The sequence below is a fragment of the Melopsittacus undulatus genome, chromosome 4 (genome assembly GCF_012275295.1).
Source record: "Melopsittacus undulatus isolate bMelUnd1 chromosome 4, bMelUnd1.mat.Z, whole genome shotgun sequence".
NCBI lineage: Eukaryota > Metazoa > Chordata > Aves > Psittaciformes > Psittaculidae > Melopsittacus > Melopsittacus undulatus.
The window spans coordinates 94688605-94710162 of NC_047530.1; the positions used below are offsets into that span (position 1 = coordinate 94688605).

A 21558-nucleotide genomic window follows, 5' to 3' on the forward strand; every position below is an offset into this window, starting at 1 on the left:
ATGGAGAGTGTTTGGAAGAAGTTTATCTTCTCTAAAACCTAAGTGAGCTCACTAACAACTGACTGTCTCTAAGTCTATAAAACAGATGAGATCATCACTTGTTTGTAAAACAGCTAGGACAACAGATTCAAGTCCAGAAGTAGAACTTACATGAATAGTAAATAACAGCATATGCAACTGAGGGGCACTGAAGTTCTACTTATCAAGTTAGTGATTCCACCTGAATTATTTTATAATGCATTATACGTATTTATATAGACAATATTTCTAGTTTAAAATTACAGTTTGCAAACTGCTTAAAGTAAGTTTTAATGGAAGTTGGCAAAATTAAAATCCTATTAAAATGTTTGATGTAAAATTATGCTTCCCATAAAGCAAACAGCTCCATTTTGCACATGCTTCTTTTTCTCCCTCCAATTAATATTTCCCAATATATGATATTATGACCAGGATTTCACCCATTCCCTAATACTTGAAGGGAATTCCTAAATACTTTAAGAACTAAGACTGCTGCAACATGAAACCAGAGCAGCTAATAATACATCCTTTGTTTTGCCCACACTTTATTAATGAAGGTCTGTATGTGTTGTGGTTTCTTGCAAACAGCTTTTACAGTGTCGGGAGAATAAAATAAAAATAATCATTAAGAGTATGCAAGAATCACTTTTAATCATCGTAAAAGAAGCTCACATTACTGGATTCAAAGTACAAATGGTGGCAACAGTGAACAGGCTGTTTCCAGTTACTGAAAAGCCTAGGGGGGTGAAGGGGGCAGAGAAATTAACTCTTCTATTTTCACAACAGTTAATTAGATTATTCAGAGTCCTGCAACAAGTGCACATGCTGATTTCAAGTGAAGAACAAACCTTTTCATTGCTGTTGCATGTTTCCATACTATGACTCTCATACTCAGCTAGAGGGTTGATGAGTGTATCTTAAAAGTGAGTCTTCCATCCCAGTTCAAAAATTATTATATCTGATTAGAGCTCAAAATATTCAAAAAATAGATACATTCACTCAACTTGCAGGACAATATGAGCACTGTCTGATACATGGGTTTTGCGGGTAAGGAATAGCTTTTAACTATATAATTTTCTAGTGAAATTACGAGGTGAATAAAAAACCAGAAAAAAAAAAAGAAAAACGAATTGGTTACAAATGCCAGGACTGAACTTTCATGTTTCCAGCGATGTCCCACTTCCGGCATTCCTCATGAAAGCTGTATGCTGTCACACTGCCCTGAGTCACTCTGGCTCCAACTGCTGCACTGATGTAATTAGCTTTGGTTGGTGTGGGAGCATCCCCAGAGCTCTCCTGTCCCTTGATACTCCAGCTCATATGCACTTGGACAGTACCTAACAGCTGTATTAAGTTCAACTGTTACTCCTTTTTTTAAGCTGTCACCAGTCTGTACTTTCAAGCAAAATTCTTTGTGAGCAGAGGCTCATAACTACACTATATCAAATCACTTTTCACAGAGAAACCAAACAACCTCATATGTTATGGAGGTTGCCTTAGATATCGTGGCAAGTATATTTTACAGCAGAGATTTTTTCTGCAAGTCCTTCTTGAAAGTTCATACTGATAAGATATGGCTAGCAACGACTGTCAACCCAACTTTTTTAAAAAAGACTTGAAAGACTGTGGAAAAGCAAGATAACTTAAACTGTATATGACATCTCATAAATTCACATTTTAATTACTCACTCACCGACAGAGTGATCTTTATATGGCACAGTTTTTATTCAGTCATACCAGAGTAAACAACCCAAACTTTTCAACAGTTCATATAGGTAATGGAGATAACTTAGTTTCAACTGAGAAGGAATTTAGAAGAGTGTCCAACTCTAACACTCTAAAATGAACTCTTTAATGTGCTGCAGGGAGATTTTCTAAAACAGATCTTCATGCTTCTTTACAGTTAATGAACAGTCACTAGAAGGAAAGTCAGAAAATGTGGAAAAACTGAAGGCATAATATATTGCTCCTGCCAAGACTCCCACACTATTGGCTCTAAATACCTAAGTGTGCTCACAGCTAAAACTTATTGTTCATAATGTGGCCCAAAATTGTTAAAGCTATAAGGCAACTACAAAATAATACAAAGTATGAAGACATTTATCTCTAACTATATCACACATTATTGTAATAAAACTGACTAGTTCTACAGATATAGGGTAAATTTTCTGGTTCTAAAGCTAACTTTTAAAACAGGGATAACTCAACCCAGAGCAAATGTAAGTATAGTGCTTCATTTAACAAAGTTCAATTTATTTTTACAGCACTTACTGAAGGGAAAACATAATTTCATGCCTATTTGGCTTTTCTTCTGCTTCCCTAATTTTTTTTCAAAATAGTCAACTTTACTCAGGAACTTTTTTCTTTAAGACTGCAACTCTTTTGCATAAGAAAAACACAAACACAGGGCCCAGGTAAAATAAAAACCATCAACCATCTCATCCAAACCTACTAACTACTTTAACACATGAATACAAACCTTTATGTCCAAGAACATGATAATGATAGCAAGAGGCAATCTACTCATGCCCAGTCAGATCAAAAATTAGAGTGGAGAACACCAACCATTTGCAGATTATTTTCTTTTTTATTATTTTCTAGATGTATCTTTTTCCTATAAATTCTTTTTAGTGTGCTGGAGTAGACATTTTATTTCAAATTGGAAAACCAAAACAATCTCAAACCCCAAATTCATCTGCAATCCACAACATAGCGTAGCAAACTGGGGTTTTTTAATGAAAGTACAAGTATAGCATAGACTTCAGCACAAGGAGCAGTATTACATTTGGGATATTCATGTAAAACTGCAAGAGAAGAGAGCAAAAGTCAATGAAAAGAACTGATCTTTTTAAATACGCAGCAAGAAGCAAAAACCTGTGGGAAAATTACGTAATCCTAACAGAAAGATGGTATCACAGCAAATCTAGACCTGGAATTCCTACAGAAACAATTAAAAATCACGGAGAAGTGAAAGCCCAGCAGAATTTAATTTTTTTGAGCTGCTTTGTGGGTTGTGAATCTCACGGTTTTTGGCAGGACAACTTCACTAATAAAACTCTTATTGCCAGGTGTTTTCATGTAGTCACTCCAAGCAAGTCCTGTGTCTGTTCTAACTAAATCAGATCCTCTTAGTGAAACAGTACATACACAAGGACTCATGCTTATTATTATTATCATTAGCAGAGAGGGTAAGTCAGATACTTTTAAGTTTTTGTTTCACTTCTTCAGAATAAACATAGGCTTCTTCATTATAAAAATTCCATTTTGAATATACCGGAAAAGTATTTTCCAAGATACTGCTGGATAAAAAAAAAAAATAATAATACCATTCATTCTGACAAAATATTTACAATTAAAGGTTACAATTAACCAGACACCTGAGAAAAACTACCAAAAATTGTTCTTCTAAGCATACAGCAGTACTAACACTTTCTTTGTTCATGAACATGTTAGCGTTTGATAGAAAGTGCTCTGTAGGTAGTGTAACTGGTTGTCAAAACAGTCAAAGCAGATGCTATTTCCATGACTGACAGTGGAAATAACATCTGCTCAATCTATCCATATTTTCAGAAATGCCAGAAAAGCATGCAACATAAAGATACATTGACTAGTGTTGCTGATACAACTCTGACAGGGGATGGCTGCAGGGAGAGGATATTGAGCTCTCTATAGTTTCAGAATTATAATCAGCATTTGTATTAATTATATAATATTCATTTTAATTCTAAATACATTCAGAATTGGTAATGAAGAAAAAAAAAAAAAGATTCAATTATCTATCAAACAGAAAACTACTTCTGCCTGGCTCTGTTTCTTTAAAAATATTATCTAAATTGACTATTTTAGATAACATATTAATAAAACAGGATAGCAAATATTTTTTACCTCCAAATCTTTTTTCTATTCTTAACTCTTTGTTAACAGATGCCACCAGCTGACTACAGCTCAACTTCATGAAAATAAAGAAGTGCTACTACAAACTCCTTACACTATCCATGCACAATCAAACCCCATTGCATTACATTGATTTTACACATAAATAATAAAAACACTATGGACATTACATGGAAATACATTACCTAATGCTAACAAATGCTGAACCACTATACCAAATCGTGAAATTAACTATAAAACACACCTACGTGGCAAATCTCCTCTCAAATCTAATGAAACCATTATTCTATCTGGAAACAGATAAGGGGGCAATTAAATTTTTTTAACTGTTGTCTTATTAGTATTTGGCATTTCAGTAGCACTTTAGGAGCTGTGAAGAGTAGAAGATATATTACTGTACTAATTTTTGTTTGAGTAGAGTTAAACAAGCCAGTAGAATTCTTGTGTCTCAACTGCTAGCATCAGGAATGTAATGACACAGCAAAGGTGGTACTGATGCCTACAAAATAAGCTTAACTAAAGAATTCAGATATTATACACTGCAACTATGTTATTGCAGCTGTCATCTGGAGATACTGAGGTCACTTACCCTGTTTGAGAGAATCACCCTGCAGTAGTCTACTGAGCTGCTCAAATTTAGTATCTTAGTCAATATTACACTAGCAGCACCACAGAAACACCGTATCAGGAGAAAAAAAAAAAAAGAAGTGTGCATTAGCACTGTGAACCTAACTTCTCACAGAGACAGGCCCCAGAAACTCCGACTTTTGTAATTAGTCAAATTGCTAATATGATGCACCCGAGATAAGCCCAAGTAGTAGACAGATTGTGCCAGGCCAAGCAAAGCCAACACCAAAGCTTGCACTTGTTTCTGTGTCAAATTCTTTCCATTTGTATCATCTTTAATATGTACCAATGTGAGGGGCTCATATTGTTCCAACATGGACAAGTACATTTCTCATTAACAGATACAAAAGCCATCTTACACACATTCGTCTGTTAATGGCAAGTACTACACTGTACACAGCCACGAAAACTATACGCAAAATTAGGAAAAATATCCAGCATAAAAATCTTTTTTTGTACAACACATACTTTAAGTCCAAAGCAGAGGAGTCTAAATCTGCATCTACAATATCTATAAACCATAATCATATGCTACATTAAAATATATAATATTTAATGTATTTTCTATATAATGCAAAGCCTCAGTCCCACCTTCTTGTGTAGGGAAATTAAAAGAAAAACTTATTCAACAAGACAACAGTCCTGTGCCTTTCCTTTATTAGCACTAGAATTTTTATGTAAGGGATATGCACAAATAAGACCCACATTTTCCTACTTAAAACATAAAGGTCTCTATTGTTCCATGTTACACCAGTACTGCTATGAAAACTTAATTTCTCCAACTTTTTTTTTTCTTGAAGAACAGCACTACTGTTCACTTAGCTGTTCCAAACAGAATGCATGCTCAAAGGGTGAGATAAGGGGAAAGAAAGAACAAATTACCACATTCATTTACTACTTTCTCCTTCTTCCTTTGATTATTAGCATGAAAGCTTCCTACAAAGGCTAATAATTCATTAAATTATTTTAACCCAGTGCATATGTTCAACAGATGCATATATTTGCCAAATCTACTGTGAGTTAATGTCTATGTCTGTGAAAAACCATCTATAATGCTAATATAAACCATAAACACATATGAATATTATTGAAGAAATAACAAAAATAATGCTGAGAATGCTTGATGCACATCATACATAAAGAGATTAAATACAGAGGTTGATAAGAAAAATATCTGTAGTCTCCACTTGGAAGAAGGCCTTAGAATCATGTGGTTTTAAACCTTTTCTGACCACAAGAAAACATTCTGTGCACTGTAATTACACAAAGTGCACATTTACAAAAAGTGCACAAAGTGCACATTTACAAAGTACACATTTACTGTGCCTGTTAAACTTTCGTACATTTGTAGACAGAACTTTTCCTAGTTAACTAGCTGTTCCGTGAGTACCTACTACATTTATTTCTGAGTTCTCTATATGTACTACAAAAAAAATTTAAAATTAAAGCCCTTACCCCCAAATGCTGCATCAAAAGAAGTGTGACCAGCAGGTCAAAGGAGGTGATCCTGCCCCTCTACTCTGCTCTCCTGAGACCTCACTTGGAGTATTGTGTGCAGTTCTGGTGTCCTCAACATAAAAAGGACATGGAACTGTTAGAACAAGTCCAGAGGAGGCCACGAGGATGATCAGGGGACTGGAGCACCTCCCGTATGAAGACAGGCTGAGAAAGTTGGGGCTGTTCAGCCTGGAGAAGAGAAGGCTGCATGGAGACCTCATAGCAGCCTTCCAGTATCTAAAGGGGGCCTACAGGGATGCTGGGGAGGGACTATTCATTAGGGACTGTAGTGATAGGACAAGGGTTAATGAGTTAAAACTTAATCAGGGGAAGTTCAGGCTAGATGTAAGGAAGAAAATCTTTACTGTGAAGGTGGTGAGGCACTGGAATGGGTTGCCCAGGGAGGTAGTGAATGCTCCATCCCTGGCAGTGTTCAAGGCCAGGTTGGGCGAAGCCTTGTGTGGCATCGTTTAGTGTGAGGTGTCCCTGCCCATGGCAGGGGGATTGGAACTAGATGATCTTAAGGTCCTTTCCAATCATAACTATTCTATGATTCTAGACTTCAGCTACAAAACACTCTCCCTTCTCTCCAAAATAAGCTTGTAATGATAAAACAAATGTACTGAGCAGATATCATGTTAGGCAAATACATGGCTCATATTCATTCCTTAATGGGAGCATGACCTTGCACCGTGCAGCACGTGCTGTACCAGCAAGCTTGTACTTGAATATCTCAATAATGAACAGCACTACAAAGCTTTACAACCCAGGACAAACACCTGACAAGTTCATGCTCATAAAACTCTTCAATCAACTAATTAAATGGAAAATATACTAAGTTCTAGAAGGGGATAGGGAGGGGTACAATTGTCATGGTGCCCCTGGGCCACCAAGTTCAGTCTTCTGTTATCACTGACAAAATTTCATATAGTCTTTTTTATTAATTTTAGAGTTAGATTTTATGACCTTAAACGTCTTTTCCAACCTTTCCCTCATAGAATCTAAATGATTTTATGATGCTATACAAGTCAGTTCTCCTCCATTTCAGTCCTACTGAACATTGTTGCAGAGTCTGAGCACTACCTGCAAGAAATTTCTCCCACTTTTCAACCCACATATATGAGGGATGTGCTATGTCATTTTTACAATAGTAATCCGTGCATTCAGGATTTCATTCTAAACTTAAAATATTTTGTATTATCTAATTAAGATAATACAAATCAGGGCACTACAGGCACATCAATACATGTTATTCAACTATTACATTGGTTTTTTACTTATTTGCAAGTGTCGAAGCATTGTAAATATCTGCAACTTGGGGAAAATATTATACTTTCTTACACAAAATTTTTTCACTGTAATCTAATATTGCCACTTATCATTTAATCAATTTATTTAATGGAAATGTTATACCATTAATATATCCATCAAATCTATACTTTAAATAAATATATATGTATATACACAGATGTATAAATTTTATACAGATATAAAACTTGACATTTTACCCCATATCTATTTTAAAGAGAATTCATTTTAACGGATGACAATATATTCTTCTAAAAAACACTTGTCAATATGAGGTTCAACACAGTTAAGTGAAATATCCTATTCAGTGTTACTAAGTGTTTACTAGCTAAATGGCTTTTGGTTGGGTTTTTTTTTTAATGAAAAGGGTTAGGGTTATCAAAACCTTTACAAAACAAAACCGAAAACAACAAAAACAACACTGTGAAAAGCTTACCTCATACCACAAAGACATCTCAAGAATGGAATTAAATTCCCATTTTATTAAAGTCTGAATTATAGTTAGCTGTTCTGTTGTAATCCTAGACAGCTTCAAGACACTGTTGTTTCTTCTTTGCTCAACATAATTCCAAGCAACAGTTCCTATGTGCCCTGAAGGTAAAGTCCTAACAATTGCTCTCGTTCCAGTATAAACTGATTTTTTAACCTCTTTATCATTTTTACAGAATCGTCTTATCAACAATGTAGAACGTTCCTTTTTGTTTCTGAAAAAATCCTCTTCCAAATCTTCTTCACAGTTATCATTACAGTCTTCAAAATGGCTCAGAAACGGCTTTGAGGGCATTCTTCCAGTAAAGTTATTTCCACAGAAGTTGTGACCTGAGCACGCCACTTTAACCTTCCGTGATGCTTTTTCCAGAAATAAATACTTATCCCTTAAAGTGTCTTCATACAGCTGCTGCTCATTTTCATTCTCACAATTATTTGTCAACTCCATTAATCTGCAAGTGCAGGCCGAGGAACGAGTAGTGTTACCAATACCAACACTTACTGGCTGCAAGCAGTTATCCAAAATGTAGCTGCTGTGTAAACTGCACAGAGCTTTTGATATATTCCTTTCACTAGCACAGTGAAAGTGAAAAAAAGCCACTTTGTCAGTATCATTGCTGTCATTCTTATTTACTGCTGTCTGGCTTCTCAACGAAGGTCCATTCATTTTCAACTGAATTTCAGCAAGCATGGCTCTTTCCAGTGAAGCAGGAATTCCAGTTTCCAGGCATGCCTCTGCCCCTGCTAAAGGATCACAGGATTTATACAGCTGGCTGCACGGGATATTGCTCTTGTAGTTTTTCTGCACAACGTTACAGTTAATGTTAAGAAATTCCACTGAATCAGGGATGGAGCTGTTCCTCTCCCAGAAGTTTTCATTACTATTGTCATTAGTCAGTTTTTCTTTTGCCAGAGAGAATATTTTGGGCACTGAGCCCTGAAGACTTTCTTCTTCAAGTCTGTTTAAGTATGAGAAAGCGTGTGTGGTTTGCCTTCCTGGACTGGCAGCATGTCTTTTTATAACACTGGTGTCCAAAGCATTTTGAGTATTCTCATCTCCAGCTGACTGAGCAGGTATCACTTTACCCTGTACCACAGAGACAAGAACAGACGCGGTCATCTCCTCAGAGGTCATCTTGACGCAGTCTTTAATTCCTAGATGTGTGGTGGGGATGCAGAAGGGGGAAGGGGGGTGCGCTGTCTACCAATCGTCACAGCATGATTTCAGTGTAATAAAAGGTTCAGTGTTAAGTAATCAGGGAACACATGGTAAAATATACATTGACTTCTTGTTCTTTTTGAGCTGGGTTTTAAAAGAAAGTGTATTTCTTCAGTGTTGGGCTATTAGGCTTTGCCAACCTTGGATTGCTGGCAAGAAATACAAACATTTTTAAACCAGCTTTTTCCTGTGACATGGCCATTAAGCTTGTCTCCTCCAACAATTACTTCGTCTATCATATGTAGCACACAAACTGTTGTCTCAGGTTGTATAAGACGATCAAACTCATAATCCATGTCAAAGACACTTCTGTCCATAAGGCATGCAAAAAGTTGGTTTTCTGTCAAAAAAAAAAAAAAAGGAAAAAAAATTGAATGGAATCCATGGCACAAAATCCATCATCACAATTACAGCAGAAAGTCTGGCATTTTTTAATGCAAGGAGAAAGAACACAAAACAACACAAGTTAATTATATTTAGACCCAGAGAATCCTAAAACACGCATTTAAATCTGTCTTAAAGTCTCACTTTACAAACTGGGGTAATCACAGTAATGATTTTTATATTTAAATAGCTGCCTTCACTTTACTATGGAAAGTTACATGACTGCAGAAAACTAATTTTACTGAAGCTGTAACACTGAAATTGAACATAGAGGATATATACAAAGAGAAAAAAGGAAATGTCTTTTCTATAATATTTTTGACCTTTAGGCAGGATAGGTTAAAATATTTTGAAGAACAAAGTTATTTTTAAACCTACACTGTCTTTTAAAAGTAATTATTTTCCTGTTCAGAACTAAATTCTATGACAAATATAAGTGTTTTGGTATTACGTGGTTCCTGTTTTCATTAAATGCTCGTGAAGTTTAATGTTCATGTTGTTACCATGAAATAATGAAGAAACTACAGTATTTTTGACAGAACTTTATGACTGCAAAAGCATGAAGGCAGAATAGGGTAAAAGACTGAAATATTAGTTATCTTTTTAACCGCTTTACTTGTATGCTTTAAGCTAAAAACTTAACCTGTCCTTCAACACTTGCAATTAACTCTCAGATTCTTTCCTGCAAATAGAATGGTAGAAATAAATCTTGGAATCGGAAAATAAGAGGTCACAATTCAACAAAGGAAACAGAAAAATAAGAGCTATACCCAGCTAAATGATGAGAAATTAAAATTAAACATATATATGCTTTTATTTCAGTTTACCATATTTGATGTTTTTATGTTATTAAAAATGTGGAAAATGCAAAAAGCTATATTAAGGCCTAAGTTTACTAAAACAGTCTAAATCCACTAGAAATAAGCAAAAAAAAAATTACTTTGGAGCTCAAGCAGCAAAACATACCACAGAACTGAGGCAAATCACTGGCTAGGTACAACAACTTGATTACTGAACTGATCAAACAAATGTTGACCCAGGCACTATTTACATAAGCAGAAGGGGCTCCTTCCTTCAATTCAGTTCATGCAGTTTAGCTAAGCAAAATAATTAAATCATCTGTAGCTGATGAAACAACAAGGAATGATGGGAAGGATAACATCAGGAAAGCCTAATAATGAGAGTAATTTAAAGTGTGAAATCTATTTTACTACTCTTCTCAAGTAATTATAATTAATGTTATTTTAAACCATTTTAGTGTCAGCTTTCATTTTATTTATTACTGATCTTCATCCAAGAACAGTTTGGCAAAAAATCAAAATGTAAAATGTACTCTTTGGTTAATAGGATATTTGATATGCTATTTTCTCATATAATAAAATACACAAGTTTAACTGAGTGTATCATTTTTCAGGGGGGGAGGAGATAAGGGGGCAGGAGGAGGGGTGAGGGAGTTGTGTGTATGTCTGTAATAAAAAAAAGATATTAATTTTTAACAAAAGTTACATTTTGCTACAAATCCATGGCTTAACAGTTTGCCAGCCAGTGAACGGCGTGCATTCTTCAGAGAGCAGCTACCATAAATGCATGTGAAATCTCCGCTTTCAATAGAGATTTCAATTTTATTGGTTTAACAGAAGAGAGATCAGAGAGGGTCGCAAAGGAGAGTGACAGAGACAGAACAAAGAGCCACGAGTTTTACATTCTCCATCCATTACAAAATGCTTGTGCATGCCAGATCAGCCAGAGGAGAAGCAAGAAGGGAAACTCAGATCCTGTACAAGGGAGAGATTTAGCACCAGAAAGGAAAATAGAAGCTACAGTTCATTAAAAAGTCATGTAGGAGGAGATAGCAGTAGTTGGATAGAGTGGCAGGGACAGGACTTAAACTGGAGTCATGTTACCAACACAGTCCAGAGAGCACCCTATAAAACACTGTGACAACACAACTGTAGAGGAGGTACAGTGGGAAACTGACACCCAAGGAATTCAAGTCTATATACCCCAACAGTGCCTGTATCATTAAATCGTACCCTGAAATTCATTTTAGTTGACTTTCTTTAATCTTGCCTATTTCACTTTCAAAAATAAACAAAACCCCACACAAAAAAAGGAAGGTACTTCTGCAATTACCTTATTCTACCATTTCCTATCCCTTTTCCCTATCCTCCTTCCCCCCTTTAAATCCCCAGATAACAATTTATGCAACTTTTTACCACTACACACTTGAATAAAACTGCAAGCAATCCATCTAGAAATTCCCATCCTACTTCTTCTGGCAACCATTCTGTGTCTTTGAGTCCAAATCTATATATGACAATGCTGATCAGATGAGAAATATCTAGGAGGAGTTATAAGAGAAGCAGCTGTTTTCTTCTTGATCTCTTAAGTTTCTTTCTTGTTATATCAAGTAACAATAATACTCTGTAAAGGGTACACAAAATGTATATATATATATTAGTATATATATAAGTAATAGTCTTCAGTACTGATTTTTTAAGGATTTCTTTCATCTATCAAAACACGGCAGTCTACTGATTCACCTTTCCTGTTTGAATCGGAAAAATTCCAGCCAATCAAATGAAAATACAAGCCATGAAAATATATTTATTAATATACTGCCTGTAATATTGCTAAGCCAGGAATAAAAATTAATGGAATGGATTGCCACTGAAAATATACCTTTTATTACACTAGGGACCAAACAAAATTCTTACAAAATCACATCGCTCTACAAGGGAAAAAAGACAACAACACTATGCAAATTTAACATCACACAATAAACCTGAGATCACAAAACTGACCATGCATGTTAACTTTTTTGCATCTTTATAGAGAAGTTTAAAAAAACCCACAAAAAAAAAACCAAACTAATCATATCACCAATTCACCAATTCACTTCTGTAAAAAGAAACCTGCAAACAAAGAGATACATTTATATCCCCAAATGTTCAAAAAGCTCATACAGAGGCCAGAATTGGTCTTCCACAGTCCTCCTTCCTTCAACATCATTCTCCCACCTGTCTTTTATGACAAAGTCTCTCCATACGTGTCCTCCCCAGACTGCTTTTCTTGGATCTTTTTCTTTTCTCTACAAACTTTATGCCGTATCTTCCCCAACAGTGGTTTTGTTGGTCACCTTTCTCCTCAGGTCCAGAGGATACACTCCTGCCCATGCCTCTCTATCAGCATCACTTTTTATCCATGTCTATGTTTGAAATCCAACTCAAGAATAATGTCTGCCTAAAAAGCTCCCCATCTATGTCCAGCTGTTCCCACCCTCTCATGACCACTGCAATGTGATAGGGAACTGATCCATCTCAAGAATTTTTTGCTCAAGTTACTTGATAGCTATTTCATTTTCCCAATCCAGTTCATATATGGTTGTACTAACATGTGTGCTACAACAGCACAAGGGAGAAAATGAGTGGCATGGGGAGGGGGGAAAATGCCACTTAAGTTGGTTTACACCTTTCTGCAATCTGCAAATGTAATTTGATGTTTCAGCTATGTCAATCTAGCAGGTAGCTGACACTAAAGCTGGCAAACTTGCTCCTCCTGTCCCCATTTCTCCCATCTCATGAAGCTAGCCATCAAGAATCCAGGGAGTTCAGTTGATTCAGCTGGCTGATTTGTCAGGAAACTGTTCTTTCCTTTCAAATGAATTGACCCACCTTGGGGCCACATGATCGCAATACTCCATGAAAAGGAAACAGCAGGTATGCCTGCTAGGGACTACACATCTCAGTAGCAGCTTCAGTTTAGATCAAGTTTGCTATGATGTCTAAATGCACTATGAACATAACAGACTAAGAGAAGTTTTCTTGTGCATGAGTATGCTAAAATTTCATGAAATAGCAAATGAAAGTCATTACGGGAGAGCCTCTCATCTACAGACAACTGCAAAAATATCTGAAGCTACGGCTTTGCTGAACAGATGACAAGGGTTTCATGTGTCCCCATCACACTCTTCTCAGCCTCTGCTTCTTACTTTAATCAACAGGTTTCAATTCACTATGCCCAGCAAATTCCTTAAACTGCTGGAATTCATTAGACGTGTGATGAAGCATGTTAACACAGTGTTATAAATGCTATCAAGTGTAAAACTCACCAGCTCAACCAATAAAACAGTATTTTGTAGCTTACTGTAAAACTGTAGAGAAAGAGGGAGAAGGAAAGCCACTCCCACTCCCTGTGGTTTACTTGCCTAGCTGCATATGGGTGACCAAAGCCTAGATCTTTATATAAAATCCTCATACAAACATATACATGTATTTGCATATAAAACAATGCTGAAATTATTCAAAATCATATTCTTTAATTTGCAGATTCAATTCAAAACACACCTATTTCACAGTTAAATCTGAATATAAAATACATGAAGAAGACAGCTAAGTCTGCACTGTATTCAACACATACGGACGTTTTCTAAAGCCACTAGATTAGCCGAAGAAATCCATTAATAACTACACTGATTCATTTTACAAGGTTTAAGTTATGTCAGAAATGTAACGTGCTCCTTCTATCAGTAAGGTAAAAATATAAGAAACTAGATCCCTCATTAGTGAATCATCCTGCATGCAGAGGTCAGCCAATAAAGACAAATGAATAACGAAAATAAACAATCAGGCAACCTTTCAGCACACTCATACACAAAATACATTAAGTCTGAAAACGTGTGACATAAAACTAATTTGTCTACATTTTTTTTTACCACTGCTGCAAACACTGTTGTGGTTTAAGTCCAGTCAGCAGCCACTCACTCACTGCTCCCCCTTCCTCCCCCCCTGGCTCCCAGACGCATGGGGAGGAGAATCAAAAGAATGTAACTCCCATGGGTTGAGATAAGAACAGTCCAGTAACTAAGGTATAACACAAACCACTGCTGCTACCACCAATAATAATAATGATAAAGGAAATAACTAGGGAAGAGAATATAACTACTCACCACCTGCTGACTGATACCCAACCTGACTGAGCAGTGCTCCAGCCCTTCCAGATAACTGCTCCCAGTTTATCAACTTGGCATGACATGCTGTGGTATGGAATACCTCTTTGGCTAGTTTGGGTCAGGTGTCCTGTCTCTGGTTCCTCCCAGCTTCCCTTTCTCCCTGGCAGAGCATGAGACTCACAAAATCCTTGGTCAGGGTAAACATTACTGAGAAGCAACTAAAAACATTGGTGTTATCAGGGCTGCTCCCAGGCTCAAAGTCAAAACCATAGCACTGCACCAGCTACTAAGAAGAAGAAAAACGACTACTACTGCTGAACCCAGGACATACACTTTTAGACTTAGAGTGAAAGCTTTAAATTAGTATTAATAATATTTAATAACATTTATAATACTTAATAATTGCTTATTTCCCAGCCATCTGGAATTGACATCTACAATAGTCTATGTAAAATACCTAACATCATCAAAGGCTATAAAACTGTATTAATTTATTATCAGTTAAACCTATAATCCATGACTCAATTAATTGCCTTTTGAAGTCAGCAAGAATTCTGCTTCAGAAGAAAAAAAAAAAAAAACAACAAAACAGAGCACATTAAGACTTAAGACACACTATTATTCAGTCTAAGGAAAGGCATGTAAAGGATCAGAGCCATCACACAATGCAGTAAGTTGAAAGCCTTTCAACTCTAGGCTGTCAAGGAAAAGATGATTAGATAAATATTTGAGGATGTTGTTTGGACTGTGGGAAGAAGCAGCAACTGCATGAGGGGCAAGTATGCGATGGGTTTCATAGTAAAGATGGGGATTGTTTAGAGAAGCTGCACACTGCCAGATTCCAAACACAATCCAGTATGTAGGATGCTGTGGGAACTTTACAGGGAACTCAGTGAATGCCCAGCAGGGGCCAAGATTATGGGTGAAGAGGATGAAGGGAACTGATAAACAAGCACATGATGTTACAAAACACATACTGGTGATTCCTGTACAGCAGAATAGCAAACTGCTATTGAACTGGGATGGAAGGTAATTTAAGACACCCAAAGGGCAAATTGAGGCAACCTGACAATCCTCCCTTCATACCTGGCTACACTGGGACATCTATAGCTATTTCTCCAACTTTTATCCTACGTGCTACATACAGAGGGTGACTACCTAAACAAAAGGCATTTCAGCACACAAAAAAACCCCAACAACAACCAAATAATTATATTAATTAATTCAATTTAATAAATATTTACACAGAATCTAAGGCATAAGCAATCAGTGAGCAAAATACTTGGGAAGCAGTAAACTACAAATAATTTGGCATAGTAATTGGATACAAAACTATTGACCATCTCACACGACCCCAACAAGTTAAACCATATTATCCCAGTTCAAGTTCTTCAGGAAACAACTGATTCATAAGGAAAGTTATTTGTAAACTACAAACATCAATTTACATTTCTTTTTTAGTAATTAAGCTGCAGTTTGTTCCAGACCACTTCCTTGAAGAGAATAGGAAACCCACATTTATTAACTCCTCTTTAACTTATCCTGTATCATGCTCAGTATTAGTTTATTATTACAGTGCCTTATCTCAGAAACAAGCGGAAGATACCAGTACTAAAGCAGGGCACCATAGCAATGTCATCAGTTTTCTAAACTTTTCTTGTGCCCGGGGAACCACAAGCAAACAGTAAGGAGGAAATAGCCAGACACTTAAAAATCACTCAAGATGTGCACAAACCCTGTTTGAACAGTTGGAAGCAAGTTATAACATTTTATTTGGCACAGAGCATCACGCAGAACCTCAGACTTACCACCGTGTCCGTGTTTCAACAACAAAAAAAAGACTCAAAGAACTACAGTATTTATATATCCTGTCAAGTTAGTCTTTTTTCTCATTTCTAGAATACTTATCCAAACATTATCAAGTATTAGATGTCTCAAACTATGCAAATGTCTACCAGATGGTGAACCTTCTCAACTGCTTCATCATTCATTGCTGTATCAGGCAGAATCTGAAGCTACTGCCAGATAGCAGCTCCACTCTTCATTTCTGTACAGAAATTCCTTTTCTGTACAGAAATTCCTTTTCTGTATAAGGAGATACATTGAGAGAACCCACGACTGCATTTATCTCACTGTCAGGGTCAGTTCTTCGGCTCTTTCTAGATGTGATCTGCAATAAGTAGTTTAAACAAACTTCCTGTTTGGTGTTTAATTGAATTTCATGCTTATCTGAAAGCTGTAATTTCATCATCGACACTCACATGAACTAGCCCTCCTATCCAATGCATGACAATTCTAACTATTAAAGGCAAGATCATCCTTCTCCATCTTTGAACAAGTACTCCTGGAATAATTCCCTTAACTTTTTGAAGAACTGTGAAAACAGTCTCACATGAGTGGGAAAGATTTTGGAGCAGAGACTCACACTCATAGGAAAAGGGAGTGCAGCAGAATTTAAAACAAAAATCTTCAAAGACTAGAATTCAATGTACTTAACTCTGGTAAGCAGAATCTCTTGGAGAGATTAAATAGAACTATAAGGAAACACAAAACAACTGAAAATTAATAAAAGATACTATACAAAAGACATGGACAAATAATGCTTATGCAGCAGAAAAGTAGGAAATACGGTAAAAAATAAAATTTTTAAAATAAAATTTAAGAATTAAACATTAAAATTTAAAAATAAAATTCAAAATTAAAAAAAATAAAATTAAAAAAAAAAGTCAGCTACAAAACCGGTGGGCCAGTGCACCAGGATGTATTTTAAGACCTAAGAATTTAAAAAGGAATCATACAAATGATGCAAAAGTGGAAAAAATTAAACATAAGGTTTGCGGTTAGAGCCAGCTTACTGGCAGGGCTACAATCAAAGTAGCTGATCTGTCCTTCCCTGTCACCTCCAGTGAGGCATTTTCACTGTCTGCTGAACAGAAACCCCTGCAAGGGGGGGAATCAGCTGATCAAGAGGAAAACTAACCGAGGGTAAAGGAAAGACTGGTCTTCAGGCAGAATTATCTGATGCCACTTACAGCATGATCAGTTGACAGAGAACAGAGGAAGCACAAAGCAGGGTGGAGACTAAAGGGAGAATCCAACACAGAGCAGAAATGTAGCTACAGCATCTCACATTGAAACAGCTTTAAAGACTCATCAAAATATGTTCTAAAAATTCATCTATAGGAACATAGACATGTAACTATAAAAACTTAAGAAGTTAAGGCAACACAAGTTACAACTAACAAGTAAGATGAAACACAACAAAGCAAAGACCATTAGGAAAATTCCATTACTTAAAGGTAGTAAGAATTAGTAAGATTGATACAAGATGAAATGTTCAACCATTTTTCAGAATTCAGATGTTACTCACATAATTTATTACTGCTTCAATATAGCCAGAAAATTATCGTTCTCTGGAACTACCAAAACAAATACATACCATTGTGATCTTAAAAACCAAGAGCATCAACTCCAGATTTGTATTCTTCAGAGTGAATAACTATAGTTATTAAACAAATCAATTCTTTCTCTGCCCCTTATCAGATCATCATCATATTAGAGCTAGATCTGTTTAAAGCTAATACAATAATATATCTTAACCATGCTCTCTCAATTTTTAATGATCAAAATTTCCTACAGTTTCACAAACATTTTCATTTAGTCAGCTTGCAAGACTTCTTTAGAAAAGTTTTGATTACCCCTTCCATGATCCTCAATATCTTATGGTCACTATATTCATCAGGATTAAATATCACTGTACTAAAAGAGTATTTTCTTCCATCCATGTAGTCAACTAAAAATCTTTCACCTTGAGGTCAAATGTGAGATCAAGCAACTAAACAGAGGTGAAACCTGCCTCAGACATGCAGAAATAAAAAACAAGATGCAAGGGGACATGGTTCAATTGGGCACAAAGTGTATGGTATTTTTCACCTGGCAACAATGGGCAGTAACTTGCACTATACAGATGGTGCTTTGTTCTTCATCAGTTCCACATGGTGGTCAGCCATCAGTTCACCACAGCTGAATCCTACACTAATTATAGGGTCCTCATTACTCCTATTCTTTGCATTAATACTCACCTAAGACAAAGGGGATGTTATTACAACGTGAAAACACTGGAAACCTCAACACTCATTTCCAGCTCCTCTACAAACTACCCGTATCTAATTTCATTCTAACTTCAGTTCAACCCTGAACCAAACTGCTATGAAGGAATATATGGTCTGGACACAACACAAAAAGACAAAGACAAGTAACAGGTTTGTGTCTTTCAGCCCTAAACAAGTGCTCAGCTAGTTAGCTCAGTATTTACGGTTGAAGATTAACTGAGCCTGGTAATGCACCCTTGCTACAAGGTCAGAACTGCCTCAGTCAGGCCCACTGAGGATCTTTTACAGATCTGAAGAGCAAGTAGCATACTCACAGCATGGCCTATATGTTCTGTATTTGAGTACCAACAATCAATCATTCAGATCTTCTGAAACACCTACAGCTTCAAACTGAGAAATAATTTAGCCATCATCCCATTTCAAGGCTTTGTCCACCTTCGAAGATTTTGTGGTTCCCCCGGATTCAATGCTATCAGTAATCTCTTCAGTTTATCCCTTAATAAGTTCTCAAGTTCTAACCATACACATGTTCATTCACATTGTTTCTCCTTAATCAATTTATGCTATTTCTCCTTAGTTGATAAAGCACAGCATGTTCCTTCACTACAGCCACACAGTGTTTAATATGGTGGAAAATAACTGTGGGAGCTTCTACTGATCAGGACTCTAAGCAAAATCCCACAGAAAAGAAGCTGAAGTGGAGAGGTTTTGTGCACAAAGAACCTCAATTGCAAATTATGTTTAAAGCATTGCAAATGTTTTTTTCTGTTAAAATATGAATGAAAATCACTTGTGTCATCAAATCCTAATAATCAAATAATAACATGAGGAAAACTATTTTTCTGTATTTCCTGTAATTTGTCAATCACTTCTGTGGCCTTAAAATATTAATACAAAATGGAATGCCTGGATACAAACATTACTGTTCTGAAAACTTAGTTATCACATTGAAAATCTGCCTCTTCAAAACATGAACTGTTTGTAACTCCAAAAAGTCAACAGTAACATGGGACTATATATTAATGTAATTTGTAAATATGTTATACTCCCTCCATTCTAGTTTCTATTAAACCCTCTCTTCAAAGAATCAGGATCACATTTAAATTCAGTATGCAAGCAGGAAAAATTACATTATTTGATAGCCAGACAAGTTCCTGAAATGGAAGGGAAAGTAAGCAGGAAAATTATTACAGGTCTCCACTTGCAAAAAAAAAATCCAACCACAGATTCACAATGGCAGAACAGTGACAGAATTGGGTGTTTCACACTTTAATCCTAGTTCTCTTCCTACTACACCCTGCAAAAGGTGCTTTTAGAGATGCTGCCTTGGCCAAAGGATACTGTTTGTCTAAGTCAGTTGATTCAAGCCTTTAGAAGTCAATGCCTTGGTCAGCCAGCCACTCACTCAGCTCTACAGTAGGTTGACCCTTTCAGACTACTGGACAGGGTTCAGACATCACAGTATATCAATCACACAACATGCCCTTCCTGGAGCACCATCTGTGCCTTCCAGGAATGTTTCTCTCCCTGCACCGGAATCCAAACATCAGCAGCCATAGAAACCAGTACATCATTTTCCACAAAAGTAGGTTTATTTACTTGGACACTGCAATAACAAGTACTAATTCAGAGGATCTACAAGGCTCAGCTCAGCAGCTTGTAACTGAGTGACAGATCAGCCTTGAGGTAAAGAACCACTTCCCAAATATGCTAACACCATTATCACTCAACTTCCCTTTTCATAGAGTAATACCAGAGAGGTTAGCATCACAAGGAAGATATCCATGCCCCTCCAGCAGGAATCTCCAGCCCGGGAGATTCTTACCTAGATTTCTTACCCAGTTCTAGTTAACAGCAAAGTGCCACTGGTAAGTAGACTTCCCACCTGAGTTCATCTAGCTTTTCTGTCCAATGCGAAACCATGCCTTTAAGGGACTTAAAGAGGAAGACTGACATATATTTTAGTACACTGAAACTGCACCTTGCCATAAAAAGATGCCACCCTCACAAATCTTCAAAATTACTCCAAACAAGGTCACAGTATAAGCAACAAGGACACCTCAGGTTCCTCATGCTGTTCATTCTTCCTCACAGCATTTTTCCTGTGTGAGCACCCAAGCCTTCTCTCATTTCCCTCTCTCTCACTGTCCTGCATTAGCTGTAATTCTACCCACACTCTTGAGAACAGAACAAACCTGTAATAAAAATATTTCTACTAAAATGTCTGATAGTATGCTAGAGGCGCATAGATCACTACAGTTTATCTTCTGTAAACAGAAGCTAACACTTTTATTCACAGTATGCTAAGCCACAGTAGTCCTATTAAAAACATTACTTGAGTCATAACTCACATATTATTGCTCAGCTGTCATAACTGCAACAAGAGTAAGTCTGAAACACCACTATATGTTTCAAATAAAAATGAAAAGCAAATCTGTATGTGAACACGAGTTCAGTCATTTGTCAATCTATGCGTTTACAATTCAGTTCTAGAAAAGCAAAGAAAAATATTTCAAATGCTGAAGACTAACATTATTAAATTACTGCACCACTCTTGCGATTTCCCAAAACACATTTTCCTTGTACACCATTCCTGACCTAGTCATACCATTCATTCAGGAATCATAATATTTAATCTTTTATTATTTTTACTCTCTCTTTGAAAAACTGCTATTTCATCTGCATACTAACATCATGCCTAATAGAGAATGCAAGAGAAAAAAAATGAGGGGCTTTGCTTAGAGAGTAAGAGAAAGACCTCTTAAGAAAAATGTCATTTTCAGAAGACTATTGATCAAGCACCCCTGAAAATACATGAAAACTTCTATACTGCTACTGCTTTTCTAACTTTTCCAGATACTAAGCACTGTGATACTGAGAACAGAACTACTCAGACACAGCAAACAATATTTGCTCAGCAAATCAACAGTATGTTAACTTTTTGCCTGTGATGGGTTTACCAATCACATCATTCTCTGGGAGAAAGTCCATCCTGACATCTGCCTCTTCCAAGCCATGAAGTAATCTCTAAGATGCTGGCTCTTGCCAGAATTAAATGT

At 36.4% G+C, this 21558-nt stretch overlaps 1 protein-coding gene across 1 annotated transcript in view; it reads right to left on the reverse strand.

Annotated features, from left to right (window-relative positions):
- PLCE1 (phospholipase C epsilon 1) overlaps positions 1 to 8968 on the reverse strand; it is a 121818-nt gene extending 112850 nt beyond the window's left edge. Inside the window, exon 1 of the mRNA XM_005144091.3 lies at positions 7781 to 8968. Coding sequence (XP_005144148.2) covers positions 7781 to 8968 — 1188 coding nt within the window. The remainder of the gene's footprint in view (positions 1 to 7780) is intronic.
- Positions 8969 to 21558: the final 12590 nt, after the last annotated feature.